General features: G+C 41.8%; 1 protein-coding gene across 2 annotated transcripts; it reads right to left on the bottom strand.

The window, feature by feature from the left end:
* Positions 1-10,665: 10,665 nt before the first annotated feature.
* On the bottom strand, positions 10,666-22,806 carry INIP (INTS3 and NABP interacting protein). 2 transcript variants are annotated; one of them, XM_058823971.1, is made up of 6 exons: positions 22,702-22,806; positions 22,235-22,342; positions 21,604-21,691; positions 14,792-14,894; positions 12,230-12,320; positions 10,666-11,326 (listed from the first exon to the last, which is right to left on the bottom strand). In XM_058823971.1, the coding sequence occupies exons 3-6, from the start codon at positions 21,626-21,628 to the stop codon at positions 11,231-11,233; spliced, it is 315 nt and encodes a 104-aa protein (XP_058679954.1). In that variant the 5' UTR covers positions 21,629-21,691; positions 22,235-22,342; positions 22,702-22,806; the 3' UTR covers positions 10,666-11,230. The 2 variants fall into 2 exon arrangements, with proteins under 2 accessions (XP_058679954.1, XP_058679956.1); XM_058823973.1 differs by lacking the exon at positions 22,702-22,806 and adding an exon at positions 16,894-16,920 and having other exon boundaries at positions 22,235-22,292.
* Between the last annotated feature and the right edge of the window lie 578 nt (positions 22,807-23,384).

Below are 23,384 nucleotides of genomic sequence, written 5' to 3'. Positions count from 1 at the left end.
CTGAGGTCTTGAGCAAGGCATGTCTGATCCCACAGTGTCCACTTCATCCATGTTGATGAGGAGAGGTGTGGAGGATAAGATGCCTGGGAGGTGACAGCCCCACAGCCCTGCTCTCCAGGGGGAAATACTGCAGCCAGGACCTGAACATGCAAACCTTGCAGGAGAAGGCAGGCAGAGAGTCTGATGACATTGAATTGCTGAGAGACTCCCAGAACAGGTTATTTTTTGCCAGAATGGTAGCTGGAGGCAAGAAAAGAGGCAGAACATGGACTGTTATGGCTGGATCCCCCATAAGCACAAGCTCTGCCCAGAGTGCCTTCTCTACAAGCACATGTGCGTACAAGAGAGGCAAGTCACCCCTGCCTGGTGGCTTGGCAGCAGGTCAGAGGCATGAGGAATGTCTGGTACAAGGAGCCAAGGGTGGGGATATCCTCCCTCAGAGCTGTCATCTTCAAGCTGGTGAAGAAACCTGGAGCACTGTGAAAACTTTACTTTTGTTTCCTTCACTAAAGGTTTCCAGGAAGTTTTTCCATCTTAGCATCTAAGACAGAGCAACTCTGCCCTCTGTCTGCTCTCAGCATCCAGCATCCCAAGCAGTCTCTAGGATGATGTGAACAAGTTTAGCTGCTTTCAAACAAGAGAAAAAAGTGGAATGACAGGACAGGGCAGAGGAAGGCAGAACATGCTGAGGGCCCATTTTTGGGATGAATACTGATTTTTTTTCTGAAGAGGTGGGGAGCAGTGGTCTCCTTCATCACTACCAGGTCTTCCAAGGAAAGAGCTGGTGTAGAGCTTTTTATTCACTGAAGGCAGGCAACATGGATATGATGGATTTTCCTCCCCAGTAAGCATAGCTAGGAGAAAGGAGACTGAGTTTTGGGGACCAAGAACTCCTGAAGCTTAAGTGCCTATGCTTTCAGAGCCACTGTACAAAAATTACTTTCTTGTGAATCTTATTTTTTAATGGTTCACACCTTTGTAAGCTTGTTTGGCATATTGTAAATACAGGTAATTTTCATTACCTGATCATTTACACTAGATCTGTAGGCACTAATATAAACTACTACTGGTTTACCAATTAATATACAAAGACATGGAATTAATTAGTAAATTAATAGCAGACAAAAAATAGCATCACCAAAGAACAGCATTTTCGGTCAGTCATGTATAAATGGTGAACACTTAAATTAAAAAAAAAAAAACAGTTTGGGGCTGACCAGGTTTTGAGACATTTTAAGAGGGGCTTGTATCAGAAGTCAAATTCTCGGTCTGACACCCAAATTATGTAATTTTCAAAAATTGGTGACCAGGTATAAAAATAATTGCCCTGAACTTCTACAGCTATGGTCCACAAGTGGCTTGGTCCACTTTCTCTTGAGAGGAAAACTTCACTTCAGCTGGAGCTGTGACAAGCCTTTAAGTCACAAACAAAGACAACCTGGAAGACAGCGCAGAGCTGGGGAGCAGTATTTGATGTGCAATCAGCTTCTGTTCCACTGGAAAGGTATGGCTGGGTTTTTATCTATTCTATTGCAGTGCTGTGAGAGGATTGGTGAGGTTTACCATGCCCACTAAACAGACATTGACTGTTCTAGTTCTGTGTAACACAACTCCCCTGCCACATCAGAATAAAGCAGAACACTATGGCATAATTGTTGATCATCATCTGACTACTAATGAGATGAAAATGTTTCAACAGATATCCTTGCAACTGGAATCTTTAACTCAACTGGAACCAGTAAGATCATTACTCCTTCATCTGAGTTCTGAATTTTTTTCAATTCCAAGTCCAGTCCCTAAATGCAAAAAAATTAAGGACACAATTCCCACCCATTATGTGAATTATGAATGCAGGAAAGTTAACACTTGCTGGTAAAAAATCATTATATGTCATATCAGTAAGAACCCTAGCTGTGATTCAGTGTTTTGCTTTGTTCTTCATGAAAATGGTCTTGGTTTTGAAAAGCTGACATATTTATAGAGATCTGAAAGGTGTATTTTGTTACTTGCTGTAAATATTACTTATGGAGATATTTCTGAAATCAATTTGATTGTCAAAGAGAAGCCTGTAATTTTCACTATAGCGTACGCATTAGGAAATCCCATAGGTAGATCTCCTGCCACTTGAAACCAATATTGTAGGAAATAGCTGACAGAAAAGAAAAACATAGATAAGAGTCAGGGAGGGGGAAGGAAACCTAGCACTGGCTTTCATTGCAGTATCAAAAGCAAGAAAGAAATCTACAGTGATGTATCTACATGAACCTATAACAGCACATTTATGTGGAATGCACAATGTATACTGAACACACATTGCAGAACTGGGAGGCAGGGAATTGCTGTCTGACAGAGATTTATGTCCTCTGAGTGAGGGAAAAGCCCTGTATGAATTCTATCTGTGTGTGAACTACTGAGAGGAGATAAAGCCTTCTCCAGTTTGGCATTATGCTTGTCCTGACCATGCATAACAATATTCACTAGCACAGAACAGGCATTTCCCTGACACATCTTTCTTAACCTTCCTCTTTGGAACTGATCCTCTTTAGACAGGCATTGAATTCATTAGTTTGGACAAAACCAACCTTATTACCTTGAGGGTCAGGCTCTCAACTGTGTGAAACCGTGGGTCAGCTTGGGTTCCAATTGTTTTTTCACCATTCATCCCAAGGGAAGGAGCTCCAGTCAGACTGAGAGCACTGCCTTTGCAAGCATGAATCCAGGCACTTTCCTGTGCTGTGGAGGTCAGGTCACATTCCAGGCTTGGACAGAGCTCAACACAGACTGCCCCTGTGTGGTAAACTTACCTCTAGGGTTTCTGGTTCCCTTCTCAGATGGTCTGAGAAGCACCAGCACAGGGTAATACTATTTTGAAGTCCCAAGTCCTCCCTTGGAAAGTGAGAACTAAAGCCTCACTTGCCTCTAATTATCATCTTGTATTTAAGATGACATTTGCACTTCCCAGCACTGAGCTGGGGTGTGAGACTGTCTCAGGGGAGCAGAGAATAAGAACTCTCCAGAGCTAAAAGGACTGAGGTGCTCCCACACACACAGCACAAACCTGTGTTCCAAGACAGCACTGGCAACTCATCTTGCAGCTCCGTGGCCCACAAAAGAAACCTTTTTCCAGTCATCACTCATCTGCTTTACCTTCTTTTTCTGACCCTTACAGTCTGGTGGCAAAAGTAAGTTTCTGGGAGGACTGTGCCAATCAATTGCTTTCCACTGGGTCAGAGCCTGAGGATGTGGCAAACTGACCACACATGATATGCAGGTGGTCTCTGTGGGTTAAAGCAGAAGAGTCTTACATCCCCTTGCCTTAACCTGTCCCCTTAGAGAGCTCTGGACTGAGATGGCTCAATGTGCGCTTTATCAGGTGCTGTTGTTGCTTAGCTAGTCTTTGCCAAAATCAGGCAGAATCCCTCACTCATGTCATCAGGCTTCTGCTCAGGCCGGAATCAGCCAGCATTTCATTTGACTCAGCTTGCTACACTCTAGACAATCTATGTCACTCTTCAATAATAATAGAACTGTTAAAGTGCTGCAAACACCCCCACCTTCCTCATCAATTAATCTGAGTACTTCAGGGTGATGCTGAGCTATCCAATAGCGTCATGACCTTTCTCAGCTGAACATACTCTGAGGGTTCCCAGAAGTAACTTTCTGATCCTAGTCTTGCTTGCATCTGTCAAAAAAGCGCTTACATCTTGTTTATACTGAAACAGAGCTTCATTAAAGCACACTTGCTGTGGCATAACCAAGTAGCTCAGGTAAGGGATATTGCAAGCAAGGAACACTAATGGGAGGGAGGGAGGGAAGGAAGAAGTGGAGCTGGAAAAGCATCACAGTGTAACTGAGAGAAATGAATGTGTCTAGCAGAGAGAAAAAATGGTAACTGACAGGGAAACCACAGAAAGTTTTAAGAAATTGCTGACAAGACTTACAAAGGACCAAAAGGGCAGCTAGAATTACAGACCACATTACTGTGGAAAAGCTAAAAAGTAATAATCACAGAAACAAGAATCACCATGTTTCCTGCCTGCTTTAGGGCTCTGCTGCTGTACTGAGTTGTCTTCAGCCATGCTGAGGGAAGCAATTTGCTGACTTAAGACATAGAGGATATCACTGAGATGGGGTTTTGGATAAGCAAAAATGTATTAGGTTTTAGATTTTCCACTCTGTGGGATCTCAGCACCTCAGGACTGGCAATCATGCAAATTACACCAACAGGAGCTCCAGATGTTCCGTTCTCTTCCATCAGGCAAGGTCCCACAGAGCCATTCATGTCGTTCACCGATTGACTCACGCAAGCCGTGCATCGACAGGTGACGAACGAAGAAGCGAAGAGGCCACTCTTGGAGAGCTTAGCTTTCGGCAATGCCAACCCGGATTGTCAACGGGTGATTGATTAGCGCCATGCCAGGACAGCCATCCTTGGCAGAGATGGTGGAGGCATGCAGCAAGGTGGGAACACCTCAGCATGTCGCAGTGATTGTGAAGAATGAATTAAGAGAGGAATGGGAAGAACAGTTAAAGGGACATTCAGAAAGGCAAACAGAGGACAAGACATTGGAGAAGATGCTTGAAAAAATACTCCATCAGCAGGACGAGAACATCAAAGAAGTTCTTGCGACGATGCAGAAAAAGAACAATCCCCCAAGAGGACAGTGCTACAAATGTGGGGAGTTTGGGCACATGAAAAGGAATTGTCCACGAACACATATGCCAGCGCCAGCAAAGAAGGCGGAAAGGCCAATTTGCGCGCGGTGTGGAAGAGGGAGACACTCTGTGAAAGAATGTTATTCCCAGACAGACGTGGACGGAAATCCGTTACCACATCCGGGAAACAGGAAGCGCAGCGCGGCCGTAACTCGCCAGCGCGCTCAGACACAAGTACTGGCGGTGTCACAAGAGCAGACAGGGCAATCATCAGTGAGCGACAAGCAGATACCGTCAGCAAAACCCTCAGTGAAATCCTCCCATCCTCATACAGGTGTCGTCTCCTGTGTAGGATCAAAGTCCAGCCACCAGACACTTCTGGCAACATTCCAGGACTCCCGAGCCCCCCAAGGGTGGTCTCGGTCACTCTGCACCTCCATCCTGAGGTGCTGAGATCCCACACCACTCTTGGTTGAATATCACCAGCTATCCTTAACATATGTCTGTATCATCAGAAAACTGTGGTGAGTGCTGCTGGACTCACAATTTCTTATGTACTGCAGAGATCAGGACATCCTACTGACATCTCTGAAACCTTGCCACTGAGTTTATCAATGGAATAAGGTACAAAGGAGCATGGGGGAGCATTTCCATTACTATAAATGGATTTTTTTTTTTTTTTGTGAGCTCTAGCAATGCTTGGCTGCAAGGAAGATCAGTACCAAAGGCCAAATGAGCAGTTGTTTGTACCTATTAATGACTTCCTGTGCTTAGGAACCTGTCTTATGTCAGTACACTGCTGTGTCATGTGATCAGCAAACCCATCAAAAAAAGATGGTCTATCCAAATGGACAGGTTAAGCAGGCTTGTTTGCTGACAGAGCAAACTGACCAGTTCAAGGTATTAAATTGAAAGTGATTAGGCCTGAATCTGACAAAGCCAATCTGCATGAGAGGGAGACTGGGACACATACACAGGCCCAGCTCAGAGGGAAAAGTCAGCCTTTGCAAACTCAAAGTCCAGGGAAGCAGGCTATGCTTAGAATGAGTAGCTTCAAACCAACCCTTCATTTAGATGGGACATAAATCCCCCCTTATAGAGACTAACAGGGGTGCTGGCAAGGCAGCCAGTCCTACACAGGCCAGTGCACAGCATTTTGCTTTCTGTGGACAAACAACCCCTCTGCTGGGCAGAGCTTGAGAACATGACTCTTGGTGTGTCTCTTCCTGACAGGCTGTAAACACTCAGTCCGTCTGACCCATCCCAGTTGTCAGCCAGCTGTGCAGTCTTGCTGGCAGAGAAGTATCGAGACAGCAGCTTTGGCTTGGGCCCACATTGGCCATTCCCACTTCCACAACTGGGCACTGACTGACAGGTGGAGAAAATCTACAGTCATCCAGGCAGAGAGATGCTCTAACATACTTAGGGCATGCAGTGACGGCTAAACCCCAGCATAATGGGAAACTTTATCTAGTCACTGTTGCAAACAACAAAGCACAAGAAAGAAAGCGCTTTCCAAACACAGAGTGTAACATTACTCTTTTGGTTTCCATCTCTCCTACTCAAAATTTTAAACAGAAAAGGCCCAGACTCTGACTAACTTTGTTGTCTTCACAATCTGAAAAAGAAAACCAAACCAAAGCTAAAGCACTAGCTATTAGTGAAAGCAAAGACAAACCAGAAAGCAAAGAGCTCTACGCCTCCTAGTAGGGGGTGATGAAGCAGCCGTTGGTGTGGGATGCAGAGCAATAGTCTCCAGACGATGCCTCACACTACCTGACTAACCAGGAGTTAATCCTGACAATTCCACTGGCTTTCTGTGTACCGGCAGGCATTGGAACCCCTTAGCATTTTTCTTCATCTGCAAAAATGGAGGTAACAGAAACACAGTTTGCCTCATGCGAGGATTCAAATAACACACTGAAAAAGCCTATGAAGATGTAAAGATGTCTGTAAATCTACACATATTTTTTACAATGAGACATCTTTCCCTACTGAAGTTTATGCACCACCACCCAGTCATATAATATGCTGATATGTGCAACATATGTGCATAGTGAAGGTGGCATGTAAGCTTGTGATTTGTACATTCCCGGTAGATTTTGAACAACTTTCAGACCTTATCTACAAAATCTTCATGAAAAAAGAAGCATCCACTGACACCAAAGTATCCAGATTAGAGGCCTTAAAGAGAACAGATTGAGAACTATGTCACCACCTTTCATAATTCAACACCTGAATGACCCTGGCAGAGGGCAATAGCTGAGGAAAGTAATTTCCTCACCAGTAGTTTAACATAATTTTTCATAATGTCTCACTGAAATAATCAAGCTTTCTCTATTTAATCTATTAAACTTTCTCTCTAAAAAACGTGTATTCAAGGAAGGAATGTAAAGATCATTTTCCCAAAAACATTTATCATTTGGTTCCTTCTATGAGTGGAAGAACTAGGAAACAGGACAACGTTGTCTTTGTAAAATACCTGGGTTGTGCTCTGTGCTTCCAATAAATGCACAAACTCACCGAGCAAGCTATTAACCTAACAGCATGTGAAAACTACTTCACTGATCAGTTGTCAAAGTTGCCATTCACTACAGAAAGCTCTGTATTTTAGCCCTCCAGATGTGTTTCAGAACACACTGATTACCAGACTTTCCAGACACAACAGCGTTACTGGCAGGTGCTACAGAATTTTCCCTGTGTGTTAGCAAAACATAGATCAGGCACACAGAGCTCTGGACAGGTGGACTTTCCCAGCTGGGTGTCAGACAATCCTTCTCTCATTCTCCACCTCCTCCTTCAGAGGTGTCTGTGCACAGAGACCATCCAGCAGACCAGCTGCCTTCTGGTAATTTTTCCCTTAGGATTCATGTGTCCATATATTCCCCAAAACAGGGGGATCAGCTTCAGTTTCAGCAGGACTGATTGACTGTCCTTCAAGAAGGCTTGCTATTTGAGCTGATCTGTCAGGAGGAATTGTCACTGCTATAAATTTGGCCACCAGGAATCACCCAGCTGCTTTCTCAGCCATTCTCCTGATTTTGAATGAATTCGCTACCATAATGCTTAAGAGGATGCACTGAGATAGTCACTGCCTGCTCATGTCTGTGATCACATACTACATTGTTTCTGGCTCATTCCCTCCTTCAGCCCTTGTGCTCTCCCCCTACAACCCTGCAGATTCTGTAAGAGAAGCCATAAAAGCTGTGCACTTCTAAGGTGCCATTGTCTGCATTTCCCTCCATCAGTTCAAGCTCATGTTCCCTGTAAACTGGTTGATAATTGACACTCTCCTCTTCTCTGAAGAGGCTGAGCAAAGCCTGGCCTCTTCATGCATTTCTTCAAGGTTTGGGTTGGAGCACTAACTTCTCTGCTATGCAGCAAGATGGTAAGTGACCTCTAGCCTTTAAATTACAAAGGTGATTTAATAAAAGCCTAGAGCCATCCAAAGTGTGTACCTCAGACAAGGATCCTTGAACAGTGGTCATGAACAGTGCTACCCAGCTGTGTCCACAGGACTAGAAAACTACAGGTGGCTTGACTATTGCTGAAAGCACATGAAGGCAAAACCAGTATTTATCAATTTTGGTGATTGAGCACATCAAAGCAATTAGGAAGATCTAAGCAAGCTGACCCAGGGGCTGTAATTTCTTTCCACTAGTGCATTGCACTGAGTATTTTGTGTTCTGATATAAAGTCAAACACATCATCAGGTATTATTTATCAGTTTCACACCAGTGCTTCTAGGAGTTCAGCAGAATGAAAATACTAACGAAAAAGGGAGAGTAAAACCACATATGGTAGGAAATCACACGTGGTTTTACAGGCCAAGGTTTTTGAGTTAAGCCAGAGCATTTTCCAGAGGCTATTGTGGTCGGGAAATGCTGGGTGACTTTGGAAAACAAAGATGTGAAAACTTGTCTAGGGGAAGAAAAAGATGACAGAGCTAAGAAACAAGCTGTGGTTCAGTTCTTTTAGTGCTTCTGTACATCTTTGATTCCTTTACCTCATCTGTTCTTGAGAGATTACAACTCTGCCATCACTTCAAAAAATCCGATCTCATGATGCTTTAGCCCAGTCTGTGAGCTGCTTCCACCCCACCATTCAGCTCTGACACAGACACTACAACAACCTGTGGTGAGTGGAAAGGCGAATTTCTATTGTAGCAAATTAAATAAAAATTACTTGAGTCATGCGTGTTGAGGTACACAGGCCAGCACTGTATTACAGGCCTTCAGTTTTCATCTGATCAACTTAGTGGCTACTGCTAGGAGCAACACATCCCAGACACTTCTGGTTCACATGTATTCTAACTGGTAATAGTTTGAATTTGAATGTGTAGTTCCAAGAGGAGAAAGGGTTTTGCTGAAGTTACTGTATAGGGATAGACTAATGTATCCAATACTGATTAATAGTAGGAAAGAGTGGCAAGACACACTGATGCATCTGACAGTAAGTGCTTGAGTCTGCCATTTTAAGATAGGCACTTCCATATATAATTTGTGTATTTGACAGTTAATCCTATCTATATATAGCACCAAGACCCTCACAATTTCAGAGAATAATTTGAGACATTATAACTTTAAAATATCACAACAGCTGCATTGATTCCCCGCCCCCCCCCTTAATTCTTGAGCTCAGGCCCTGAATTCCCAAAAGCACATCTTTCAATACCCAAGGTGAAAACAACCCAGCCAACAACTGTTAACTCCTTCAGTGGAGCAACCATAACTTTGCCAGGGAAAAAGATGATTGCTGTTGCACTGCCTGGATCATTTGCAGTCTGTACAATACTGAAAGATTCTGCAGTTCAAATACGTAGCACAGAGCTCCTTTAATGTTAATTCAACTCAAATATAAAATTCATGCTTTCTGCTGCATCTGCTTTAACACCTTTGACTTTGTATGTTTCCAGGTTGGACAGATTCATAGCTGCCTCTTTTACACTGAGATTTACACATCTTTTTCTTCAAAGCACCTAATAAGATATGCAGCTCACACTACAGAATAATGAATAGACAGGACAATTTCATAAGGTAATTTCATAATTGGTAATTAAATAAAAAAGCTACACAGAGCCAACCACAGTAAACAGAAGTGACTTCTTTCTCCACTGCCCACAAAAACCATCATCATTCCCATGACTCATCACATCAGAACCCAGAAAAAAAAGCATATGGTATGAATAGTTCTTGTTAAAATTGCACATCTTTAAGCTCTACCAGGCTGGGTCCAGAAGATTCTCCTTCCTGAAAATGTTTCAGTACGCTCCAGTTTCTGCAAAGGTGTATGTTCAGCTGAGGTATATGAAAACAATGGCATTTCCCTCATACCTGCACCCATCTCTTGGTAGTTGTTCTGTATTCATGATTACTGCAAATATTAACAGTGAAATATGAACACGTAGTTCAGTAGTGCTTACTGGGTTCAGGTAATCCCCTGCATACAGAAACAGAATACCTTACATATCCCCGAGGAAATGCCAACTACAACCCTGGAAACTTCATGGGACAGCTAAGTTTCTGCAAAGGACAGGGCTGTTTCAATTGGGCACCAGTTTAACAGATGCGTTCTGATTTATTGTTCTCATGTAAGTTTTCCTGTTCTTTTCTGTTTTCTAAAACTTGCCTCCATAGGCAATGCAATCAGTGTAGCAGCATAACTGCATGAGCAAAGCCATGGAGATGTAAAGAAGCCTAAGTAAGAACTATTTTTCATTCTAAGTTACTTTATCCTGGTAGCACAATGACAGTTCCAAAATAATTTACCTTAATATCAATAGATTTTCTTCCAGCAGGAAGCTGGAAATGTTTACCATGGACAAAAACACCAAGGAAAAAAGTGAACAAAAATAAAACACACCAAGTCTCGAAAAAGGCATAACTAGAAAAATGTGACCTTTTAAATGGAATTGTCTTTGCAGACAACACTTTCCATCTGAGATGTCCAGAGAACTTTTGACATTTTATCCATAAAAAGACTGTTAGAAACATTTATTTTTTTCCCACTTTAATTCATTTTCATATTTCACAAAGAAAGGTAAGAGACAGGCACACTGTAACTAAGGACTTAAGACCCGATGATGCTACAAGGGCAAACAGTACACTAGAAATGTTCCTGCATAGGAGAGGGTGGGGGAGGAAGACTGGCTGATGCATTTGACAAATTCGTGTCTGTTTTAATGGACAGAAATAATTTTCATTATTCATTACAAAAACCATACCTGTACATAATAAAAAGAAACATAAATGCTGTCAGACTGTGCATCTCTTGGTGACTCTGGTTTGGACATTTATTTAAAGGAAGCACTGAAACAGGGAAGAGCAAACCCTGTGCACTTCAAAGTCCAAGAAAAGTCTTGCATTTGACTTTGACCCGACAGAGGAACAGAAATAATACAGGATAAAAAATTTTCAACACTATTTCCCCATCACTAGAGCTTACATTTCTGAATGGCATTTGCAGGAACCCAGAAAAAAAGTAGTTTTTAGGATACATAAAGAAATGAAAAGGTCAGATAGCTCCTGCTATGGACAAAAATCAGATCTTGAATTTCTGAGACAAACAACATTCCTCATTCTGCCTCAAGTCGAGGTAAGACAGGAAGAATAAGATTTCCAAATGCAGAATCTTGAGTTATGAAGTATCCTGAGGAGTGTGCATGTGCGTGCTGCAAAAAGAAAAGCATTCGTTAAAGCATCTCTCTCTGCAGCACTGACACGATTTAAAACTTCATGGCTTCTGCAGCATTAATTTTTTATTTCTCCCAGTTTGCTCTTTAATTCTGAAAGTTAAATTCAAATCCAGCATTTTAGATCAGCTACATCAAAATAAGGCCCATCAGGGCAATTAACTTGGACATTCTCTTCTGCTCTTCTCACCCAAGGAGGTGGAGCAAATCAACTCCTGATTGCTCTTCTTTGCCTAGACCCCATGTTTCCACTTCACTTCCTTCCACAACTAGCTTGCAATTCTTGGTTTATGACAGCTGCTACACGGAATGCCACCAGACACAATCCTAAACATGGGACACCAGGATTCTGCTCATGTGATGTAGATATATGCTTGTTCATCTGAGGGAGGCAACTGCTGTATAGCTCTGGAACACCTCTGTGAAATCCTACATACCCCTTTCCAGTTCAAAAGCTGGACTAACAGCAAGTTAGATGTTCTGCATATTCCCTCTCTCCACCACTAGTGAATAGCCCTGCTGGATCTCAAATTCAGCCTGAGTCTTTAGTGTGCCCTTGGAGTGATCAAGGGCAACTGGCACAGTGAGCTGCACCAGCAACAGCATCGCCAGCAGGCCAAAGGGAGCCATCTGAGCTCAGTCTGAGACACAAACTGGGGGGAGCTCAACAGAGACACGATGGGATGGCTGTGGGGCTGGGTGGAGCTCTCCAAGCCCAAGAACATGTTTCACCATAACAAAAGAGACTTCACTTATGACAAATGCAGAAATGAGAGATACCTAAAAGGGGCTTTTCAATATTCAAAAGGAGCAGAGAAGGTGCTCTGTGAAGGGATGCACATCTAAACAGAGCCAAACTGAACTCTGACCGTATCAGCTCACCTGCAGTGCAGCCTTCTGCTGTGCTGCAATGTGCTGTTGCTCAGCATGATCACGGAAATCCTTATTCAGAGGTGATCTTGCAAGTGCAATGCTGCAAGAAAGAACAAGATGGTATGACACAGACGACAGCCAAAATGTGTTCTTGCCATTCTAGCCATGGGTACCATGTCTTCCTGAGCTCTCATTTCACTCACGGCTTGACAATTGTCAGTTACTGTTTGGAATGACTATCTGTAAATATAAGAGAAAAAAGGGTAGGTAGAGTGACCACAGCTGTATAATTTGAGCCACCATAAACACTTTCTGCCAATCTAAACCTGAAGCCTGTTGCGGATTTTGCCCATGGGTTGAGTCCCACTGAAGTCAATGAAACCAGTGGGGTGCAGCATTGGACAATGCAAGGAATTTCTAAAGCAGCTTTGTGCTTTCATCACTACTCATTCACCGAGCGACTGTTCTAAACAACTGTGACAAACAGAAGCACTAACAAGAGCTCTGCAGACTTCAGTATAAGAACAGGTCTTCGGTGGGAGGGAAGCAGTTCACTACCTATGAAAAAGGAGTTTCCTATTGATGTTAACTGAAATAATGATCTTTTGGTAACAGCTTGGAGTACCTAAAACTGATTTAGCATATCTATCTCACTGCAGCAAAAGGTTTCAAAACAAAATTTACTGTTTTTTCTTGTCTTTTATATCTTAGGACTCATCTGCCTTCTTAAACCAAAAAGAAGACATAAAAAGCACCCCCAACTCTATATATAAATAACATGGAAATTAGGTGAGGGTTACCATTAGAACTGTATCTCAAAACAATTCCCAACTACCTCTGAAACTGTCACTGGAGATTGCTGCTGAAATCTCTGCTCTTACCAATCACAGAGACAGAATGACAAGGATCCCACGCAAATTCATCAACTGAATTTTACCAGCAGTTTCAATGTCAACAGCTGATTTAGTAAATCAGTTTTTGAGAAGTAGCCATGCTCATGAAAATATCTGCCAACAAGTCTATGCCTAAATGCATAACAAAAGCTAAACAATTCAGAAAAATTTTTGCTTATGGCAAGTATAAAGATAAGTCTCACTGCTGGAGAAGAGTAGTACTCAGTTTATTTAAAACACAGTATTTCCAGTGATTTTGGAGGTATTTAATTTGCAATTTGTAATCTGTACTCTCTAACTTTTCAATATGATTTCTGTAGGTAAGTCTAAGGCTCCACCATAAGCTGATATTTTTCAAAAGAGGTCTTCTGTTCTTGGATACAGGATTTTCACATGCCAAGTCAAGAAACCAACCCATTCACCCCTATGCTGTCCCTGCCACTGTTGTGCTTTAGGTACATCAAGCTCTATCGGTCAAGTTTGCACAAATTTTATGGTCTCAAGTCTGACAACTCGGTGGTGCAAGACCATTGGCAAAACATCAAAAAACTGTCAGCTTTTCAAAAATCACACAGTAGTCCACCGCACCAAAGCCAAGAGTCTGACTGTTGCATTGTAGGTTTCACCCATGTCCACCTTCAAAACTAGAAAATTCTAGTTCTGCTCACTAGAATACAGTGTTGTATTTCCTTAAAGAAAAAAGAGAGTAAACAAGCACCCCCTAAAGCTATCAGGCTTATAATGAAGCACAGAAACACTGCTGCCAGGAGCTGTACATAACAGTATGATATTCTGATTTTCTTTGCAACAATTTTGCTCAAGTAATAACCACATAAAGTTATTAATAGTAACTTCTTACCTCACTCAGAAGTCTACATGAGGCAATTTCAAGTATTCTGCGTGTTTTTTGACCTTATGAAGGAATTAAAAGTGCCGTGGAATCTCTCAGAAGAAAAGACACAGGCAGCACTCAGACTGTAGTCAGAGTATTTGACTCTTATACAGGTGTTGTGGGTTACACTGTGTCTAGAACATGGCACTGCACTCAGTTCACCATAACCCCAAAGTGTAAGGATGTCAATTTCTCCACGTAAATTATTGTGTGATTTTCTAGTTACTGATTTACGACAAAAATCTGATCTTCTTGTCTTCTATGGGAGAAACCTTTCAACTCAGATTAGACTATTACAATTTATGATATAGAATCATCCCTACAACACAGCATCTTTTACAGGATTATCTGCTGTAACATACACTGGTTTCACCTTGCACATAGGGAGTTTCAAGAATAACTCACTCCTGCTGTAACTGTGCTTCTCGAAGCGCACAGAATCCTGAACCTAATGGTCTGCTACTTCCATTCCCCAGAGAATTTCAGCTTAATGAAATGTTTCCTCAGTGGCTGCTCCCTGATTTTTCTTTATGATAGACTTTAATACACTTGAGTAAGCATATCTGCTTCTCTCATTCTCAAATGGAAATTATATAGGCCAAAATTTATGCTTTGTAAACCACTTTAAATATGTTCCTAAAGAGCAATGTCCCCCTGCCTTGTTATTAAATTGTCAGAATACACTTCTGTTAAGTATTTATATACGTTTACAGCTCACTAGCTGCTTGGCTTTTTTTTCCTTGATGTAATCAGTGATGGTCCAACAGGTCTAAGAACATAAAATACCTGGCTCCAGGGTGATTTGTGGAAGACTGGTTTTGCATAAGTAACTTTCTCTTCTCCTTGTCTAGTTCTGCCAGGATTGCAACCCTATTTTTATTCTGGAAACCTGGTGAGAATGACAGAAAAATATTAGAGATGTTTATTTGACTTCTGTGGCTCAACTCTAAACCTGTGGAAATAGAAATCCCTGTAGAAAATTACTCTAAGATGAATACACTGATCTTCACTTCAAAAGACTATTATTAAATAGGCTTCATTTTTCAGCATGCAATAGCTTCCATAAGCTATCATGCATATTATTACATTTTAAGCAAAGGCTTTTAACTCAAGTTAGAGCCTATCCCTTTCCAAGCCAGCACTGGAGCTACAATCAATGTTTATGTTTAAATAGCTGCCTTCCAAAAAAAAAGCAGTAAACTTACCAGGTTCTACATTTAAAAAGTAGTCACTGAATGTTCAACTCAACAATAACAATGGAGTAATATATGCATGGGGCTTAATTTCTCATGTCACTCGTGAACTCAAAGTGTAACACAAGCATTTAATATATATAACAGGTAAGAATGAGCAAATCACTAAGCTCGCACATTTGTTCATACAAACATGTTTCATTCAATCTATGAAGAAAAGTTTAAATATAATGTGCCCTATACACACTACCCTTACTCTGAGTATGATCAAATGTTGGAATAGAGAAGAAAATTTTAACTATTAAACTGTCCATACACCATTTAAGAATATGGCCTCCATCTGCTTTCATCACTCTTCCAAAGCGACCTTGAATACTAGAGAAGGGGTCAGGAAGTAGGGTGACTTGAGAGAATTTCAAAAATGCCCAAAATAGCTGCCACCCATGTATTTTTCAAAGTTGCCTTCAAAATGCAAACATGGCAAAACTCCTGTACCTACACAGGACTCATATAATAAAGGATCTCACTGCAGCCCTCAAACAAACCAGAGTCACAAGCCCCTGCTGTTGTCCAGTATGCCCAAAGAGCACAACAGTTCCAGAGCTGACTCTTACATGCCTCTATAACACCAAGGACACTTCTCATGTCAGAAATGCAAACTTCTTGAATCTCTTATTTCCTGCTGTTCTATAAATAACAAGCTATGACAACATCATAAAAAAAAATTAAGTCAAGAGTAAAAGTCAGCTCTCCTTTATTTCCTCCACACAAAAAGTTCAAGATTCCCCCTGGAAGTTGCTGCATGCTGTGCCCCTGCCCTACAAACTGTGTTAATGACAGCACTAAACATGGTAATTCACAAGCTGTGAGGAAGGCCACACATGATAACTCTTAAGGAGAGTATTACCATGTCAAGGTAAAATGATTTATTTTTAGTAGCTGCACTCAAAAGTTCATCCTCTTTGACAGACCGTGTCCTGATGCTCAATTACATAATCCAGAATTCCTTTCATCTGCATGGCTTAATGAAGGAGACAATCACCATAGAGAAACCTTCAACTCTAAATAACAACATGCATCTGTACTGCTTTGCTATCAAGCTCTAACCTTTTTCTTCTACCATGCCTAATGTACACATCCATAAACTTCAGTGTCATAAGAGTTCTCAAAAGGAGCACAGTCAGACTCTATTGTACTATGGTTTTATGTGAGATCACCCACAATTATTTTGATATTTGTTAACAAGATTTTCAGTTACATTTAATTAACTGGAAATTTTCTGTCTGCTAATCTCTCCTTCCTATGTAGCATTAGCTCCACTTAAACTCTGTTTGATAAGAGTACTGATTCAGGCCTTTGATGTTTCTCTGCTCTTCAGGTATTGTACACTATCACTTTTTTTTTTTTAAGACCTTGCGCTTGCAATGAATCTGAAACCTTTAAACAGAGCTGACAGACAAAGGCTGACAAATCTTGCCAACAAGCTAGGATTTAATATCTCTGAACTGCAGCTAGCCCAGACTTCACTTTCTGGTAAATTTTGGAGACAATGTGCGGATAGGATGACTGAATCACCTCTTAAGAGGGCCTGACCTAAAACAACCATATGCTTGTATGTTCATTCTACACAATTTTAATCCAAAAACCATTATACTTGACATGTTACTCAGCACCCTATTGATACTGCTTGCTTACCTTAAACTGCATAAATTTAAATGTGTGCTTGGAATTCACAAGATCCGATGATCATGGAAAGAAAAAGGAGACCACTTTTTAATATAAGTTAGTGATCCAAAAAAATAAAGATTAAATATACTTAAATTTATCATGAAACAGATGGTGTGAATCAGAAAAGCCTGAGACATTTTAAATGCTGTTTTTAAACTGTGATCAGAAACAGTAGAAGACTCTGTCTTCTATTTTAAGTCTTGTTACAGTATCTTGTGGAAGAAACTCTAGAAGTAGTCAGAAGAAACCCAAGTATCTTTTCTTTCCTCATACCGCTACTAAGCGATTTGTGGTGTGCTTTTGTTTGATTGTTTGTTGGTTGGGGTTTTTTAAGTAGTATTTTGCACTAGAGTTCAGACAGTAACCATCAGCAATCTGCTGCACTGAAAAAGTAATTTGTTTTAGAGAATTTGTTATTGGCAAGGAAAAAAAAGCCTGTTTAAGAAAGGGGAGGAGCATATTCAACATACACGTTAGTACTCCTCAGCTGAGCAACGTGATCTCCCTGCAGGTAAACTTCTTCAATGTGCAAAGTAAAGCCTGTTCATTTAAAGGTTAACAATGGAGGGAATAGAACATGAGAAATCCATTTTACAGAGAAATTCTGGCATCCTTAGAGAGTAATTAACCATATCTGGCAATAAATAAGCAAAACTTTCATTTAGATTAATCTCTGTTGAGGAACCCAAAATGCTTTCATAAAGACCAATTTGAAACTCCTACATTAGTTTCCTGCTTCAATTATAAATAAGAGTAATATTTCATCTACAGATTTGTCTGTTCTGCTTTCTACTTTCTGCTTTCATTTCTTATAAAAATGTGAACATGCAAAAATCAAAAGCTGTCCTTAGTACAGACCAGATTCCCATCTGTGAAAACCAGTGCAGATTTTAAACAAATGAACTTCCTAATAGAGCTTTAAATCTAGACTTCCCTTCACTGGGCTGAGTAGTACTAATATTTTGAGTTTGAACACTTCATATATTGCAGTTTATAAGGATTTTTCTCAGCTTTGCTGACATGAGTCCTGACACAAAACAATCTATTCAAGGCAGCTAAATAGATCATGGGAGTGTCAGATGTCAAACTGAGCACCTAGATCCTCAGATTACTCTCTAATGTAGCAAATTCAGGACATTCAAAATTTAAACCTTTCTGACACCTCTGTTTCTGACATCAAGCATTATATTTGTGCAGGATGAGAAAGATTACTTGCACCTATTTTCTGCACATGAAAGGCAGAAAGACAGAGAAAGCTGAAACCTTGCTGAGTGATACTGCCAGCTTTAAGAACTCACAGCAAACCTCTCTCTTTAACCTACTCTCATTTATCTACCACCGTATCTAACCATTACCTGTGTCAGTTAGTTCTTCTAATTAACTCCGCATAGCTAGCAACAGCATTACATTTATCTGTTTTTAATTTTTTGCTTTTCATTGATTATCTTTTCTCCTTAATCTTTCCTTGATTTGCTGCTTCAAATTCACAGGACATTTAAGTTTTTTCTAAGATGCACAGTTTATCATTTACCCATAGATGTGTAACAGCACTAAAAAGCTCTCTTGTTACTTTGTGTCCAAAATACACTTTTATTTAGAAAATGCTTTCAAAGCTGTATGTGACCTACAAGCTCTGAACATTGAAAGGCACTGCATTTTGTCCTGCCTGCTCAATTCAGAAAGGACTTAAAGCAATTTTTTTACTGAAGTGCATGTTTCTATAAATGGCAGTATTCATTAAGTGAGGCAGCAGCCTCTTAAAAAGCAGAATCTAAAGTCCATATTAAACACACCGCTTGTGAAGAAAATGGAGTAATTCTATTCTGATGGCCTCTTCTGCTTATGATGAATGGCATCTCAAAACATCATTTAACAATCTGCTGCATGCCAATGCTCTCAGTAACAATTTACATCTGGATATGCTTTCATATACTTTGTGTGACAATGAAACAAAAGGTGTACTGGTTATTCAGTAAATTAAGTAGAATTACTTAAAAATACATTAGTATTTTGTCTGTGCCTCCAGAAAATACCTGTAAGTATATATGTATATAAGTATATACGTATATAATATAAGTAATTGACAGCTTTATGGCTGCAAAGTTCTCAAGTACTATGTTTACACACAGATCAGACTCAGATTGGGAAGGGCAAAATGTGTAGATGATGACATAATTCAATGCAGAACAGCACAATCTTCCTTTTCAGACTGGTGAACAGAGACCCAAATCTAACTGATTAGAATGTGCCCTGGGAATGTCCCCACATATCTTTAGAAAAAAGAACAAACAACTTTCAGGACATAAAGACACTCTAGAATTGCTGCAGCCTGAAACTTAGAATTCTGTTCATATTTCAAGAGCTTCTTCTTCCAACATACCAGAACTCTTATTTTCTGAAACGTTCAGCACTGTCTGAAGCAGGATCTGTATCTTTTCCACCTCTTGAGGACCAAAAGGAGAATTCGGTCCTGAGCAGTTACATTTCTCTCATTTCAGACAGCTTCCTCTAGGAGGACTCACACACAGAGTGGCTAATTCAGTTACACACAGCAAGGCTCTGGCCTTGCTGCACACAAGCACAGGCGTTTCACAAGAACAGCCTGATGAATGCATGTTGCCTAAGTACTGTGAAGTACTGCAGTAGGAGCAGTGTATTCCTGAGCACCTGGAAGTATTTGCTCTAATTCAGAAGTTGATTTCCAGCCCTCAAAGTGTATCACTCTGGGCAATGAGTGCATGTGGTAGACAACACAGAGCACACATGCAGCAAGACCTTCTATTGCTTATTAAAGCCACAGTCCGTCTCATGCCATCAGTTCCCTATGGTACTAATGAACTGAAATAAGGCGTTTCATTCAATTCTTCTTGGTTTTTCTGCACTCATAGGCCGCTCGCTACCAAGAGTGCTTTTCTAAGAGGCCAGTGAATAAAAGTCTGGCTCAAAACATCTTAACTTTTATAGTCCAAGTCTGTTATTAATGGAAAATTCCTATTTATTCCTAAGAAAATATCTGATACAAATCAAAGGAAAAGCAGTAATTCAGTACAAAAAATTCCCATCAGGGTCTACCTGTGTAGAAGGTTACTGTTTAATTCATCCTTACAGCTCTGCCTAAGTGCTACCATTCAAAACTCTTCTGGTGAGCATTTCAGTAAACTTGTATGCTTTTTGTCCAAGTGAAGAGAATGGATTCCTTGAACAGTACTAATACATATGCCAGGAGGCAAGCTAAAAATGCAGTGTTTTTCACAGTCCTTTTCACTACCAGACTGCATCTAGCAAAGACAGAAACCCTGAACTGTTGTTCATATTTACCTGTTCCTTTCTAATTTTCTTAGTTATAATACTTATAGGCTTATTTGGTAATTAAACTTGATAGTGTTTCTTGTCTCCTTAGTGCAAACAATTTTCAAATAATAACTGCATGGTTCCTTTAATACGACTATAAAGGATATCCCAAATATAAAAGATTCTAAGGCTCTATTAAATTATAGGTGACTGGAATCAGGAGGGAAGCAAAAGTATTCTGGCCTTAAAATCCCATCTCTCAGTAAACCAACTTATTTAAGAAAGAGCAGCTTTTGACTCTCCGTGACAACATTCTATTCCTTGCAATGATGCTGATTTCGTATTCACAGAATAAAAGCAAGATTTACCATTACATACCAAAAACTTTCTCAGAGTTAAAATTTCCAAACAGACAGCTCTGCAATCTGCAGTACTTCTCTCTCAACACCTCACAAAATCTCAAAAAGCATTCCTGAAACTACCTCCTTTCCATCGAGTAGCAAGTAAAATCTGTGGCTTGGACCACACGAGTCATAGGACACCCCCTGAAGTATTATCCAGCAACACCAGGTTTGCAGGACTGCCTGAGGTAAGGACACAAAGACAGACCTGCAAAAAGTCTCCGCTTGCTGGGAAACTGAACCCAGAATTCATTTCTCATAAACAAGTAAGGGAAGACCCATACCTGAGAAGCTTTGTCCCCAGCTCTTCCACATAGGAAAAGCCTCAGAGTTCCCCTAAGGTTTCCAGAAAACACCTCTAGAGGGCGATCTAAGATCCTCCTTCAAATTCACTGGGTGGCACCTCCAGACCCTCAGCCCCCTCTAAAGCACATGCAGCACTTGGAGAGATGGACCATTACTAAGATTTTATTATTTTCCGGATACAACTGAGATGCATCTTGGTAAAAAGGAACATTTCATGGCAGTTACCATTACGGTTTTAACTGGCTTTTTCTCCTAGGCCTGGCCAATTGCTGCTGTGACAGATATTACTGCCTGGGTCTTGCTGTTCCCATAGAATGTATTTGACTTCTGGCTGTTCTCTGATGTTGAGTGCAAGAGCTGCAAGTCATGTTCAAGGCCAAATGCTGTAAATGTCTGAAATAAGCTTCAGGAAATGATTACTGTAGCATAGGCATGATACCTACTTCCTAACCCTGAGCACAATTGTGCTCAGTAATAAAGAGCTTCCCAACCATCAGTGGTCTTTTTCAACCATTAAATGTGCGTGTACCTTGTCCCAGAAGAATTGCTGCCATTCTGCTGCTTTCAGCCCCACCTCTCCTCCCTTTCTTCATCTTTCCATAAAAATAAATTTACAATCATGGTGATTTCACTGATATTTTGCATTTATTTTTCCTTGAATACTTAAATTAAAACCCACCTTGTCCTGAAGGATTTGCTGCCATCCTTCAATTTTCAGCCCTTGTTTTATTCAGCTGGAGTTCAAATCTTTTAACCCCCACAAATATCTGCAAAACAGGCACAATATAAGATGAACATAATCCTTTAAAATAAGAGCTTGGAATTCTATCTGTTAGAGACTTTATAAATATGGCAACTGTTAGAAAGCATGAGCCAAACACAGCATGTGTTTAGCTTAAAATGTATTATACAATTTATATTGTTCTGACTGCAACTTTGGGCTTGAAATACCAAGAGTTGCGATAAATCCTTTTTTTTCGGATTCTAGAAGTAGTAGTAATATTCTAGTATAAATAATATAATAATTGGAGTCACACAGGCCATTTTCCCAACTGAACTTCTTCCTGACAAGGTATGCCAGACTATGCTTAAGAATCAAATCAAACCTTTGTTCAAATCAAATCCTTAAAAGCTGAAGCCTTGGAAGACCCCAGTTCAGGGTCTAACTCAAGAAAAACTGATTGTTTGAGGAGAGGCAATTTAAATCCCAGAGACAAGGCCAGCCAAAGTTGGCGGTAGAGTTGTTTTCCCACAAAGTTTTTTGTGGCAAAACAAAAAAGGAGGCCTGCTGCTCCTCGGGCATACGTCACCTCGGACCACCATCAACATTTGTTTCCATCAAGGTGCCAGGCTGTAAAGTGCAGTGGCGAAGAGCTCTGGCTCAGCCAGGCGGAGGCGAGGGATGGGAACGCTGAATCCTGCGGGAAACGTGAAGCACAAGTCAGCCACACCTCCACAGGAGACCGTGTCATTGCTACGCTCGGGACCTGCGGGTCCCTGAGCAGCAACGCTGCGGTGAATCAATAACCCAGTGACAGTATTAATTAAGCGCAGAGAGAGCGGTCGGGATGGGTTTCTCCAAGAGCCATGAACGGCCTGACCCACTCCCGCCGCCGCCCAGTCCTCCCCTCACTCGGGAATGGGCTCTCCCGCTCGCCTTCTCCCTCCCTCCCACAACGGACGGATGGCCTCCCCGGCTCTCCCCGACCCGGGGCCGCTGCCCCGCCCTAGGCCAGCCGGCCTGGCCCAGGCCCCTGCAGTGCCGCCCGCTACCCACCTGCCCGGCCCGAGAGCGCGGGGCTCCGGCTTCTTTCACCCCGCTCGCCCTTCCCGCAGCGCGGCCGCACCGCCTCCGCCCCCAGCTCGTGACGCTCAACAGCGCGACAGCGGCCGCGCCCTCCTCCCTTCCCGTGCCCTCCCCTCGCACTTCCCGTGCCCTCCCCTCGCACTTCACTTCCCGCGCCCTCTTGCCTTCCCGTGCCCTCCCCTCGCCCTGCCCAGGCCCGGAAGGGTCGGGGTTGTGCCTGTGGGCACGGGGGAGGCCGCGCGGAGCGTGGCATTCAGCCGTGAGGCAGCGGTTGGCTGTGTTTGCTCCTGCCGAAGGCATTCCCTTGGGGACAGGAGCAAGCGCCAGGGTTTCACGCTTGTGCCGCACAGTGGGGACTCCAGGCAGCATCGAGGTTAAATAATAAACCCCACAAGTGGAAGGGAAGAGGTCGTGGAATCAGGCTGGAAAAGACCTCCGAGGTCATGGAGTCCAACCTGTGACCCAACATTACCCTATCAGCCAGACCATGGCACTGAGTGCCACGCCCAGTCATTGCTTAAAACTTCCAGGGACGCTGACTCCGCCACCTCCCTGGGCTAGGCAGCTCATTCCAAAATCAAATGGCTCTTTCAGGGAAGAACCTCCCCTGGTGCGACTTGAGGTTGTGCCCTCTTCTCCTGTTTCTTTTTTTC

This window comes from Ammospiza caudacuta, chromosome Z (genome assembly GCF_027887145.1).
Source record: "Ammospiza caudacuta isolate bAmmCau1 chromosome Z, bAmmCau1.pri, whole genome shotgun sequence".
Taxonomy (NCBI): Eukaryota; Metazoa; Chordata; class Aves; order Passeriformes; family Passerellidae; genus Ammospiza; species Ammospiza caudacuta.
Note: the sequence above shows the minus strand (reverse complement) of the source record. Positions and strands in the feature narration are given on the sequence as shown.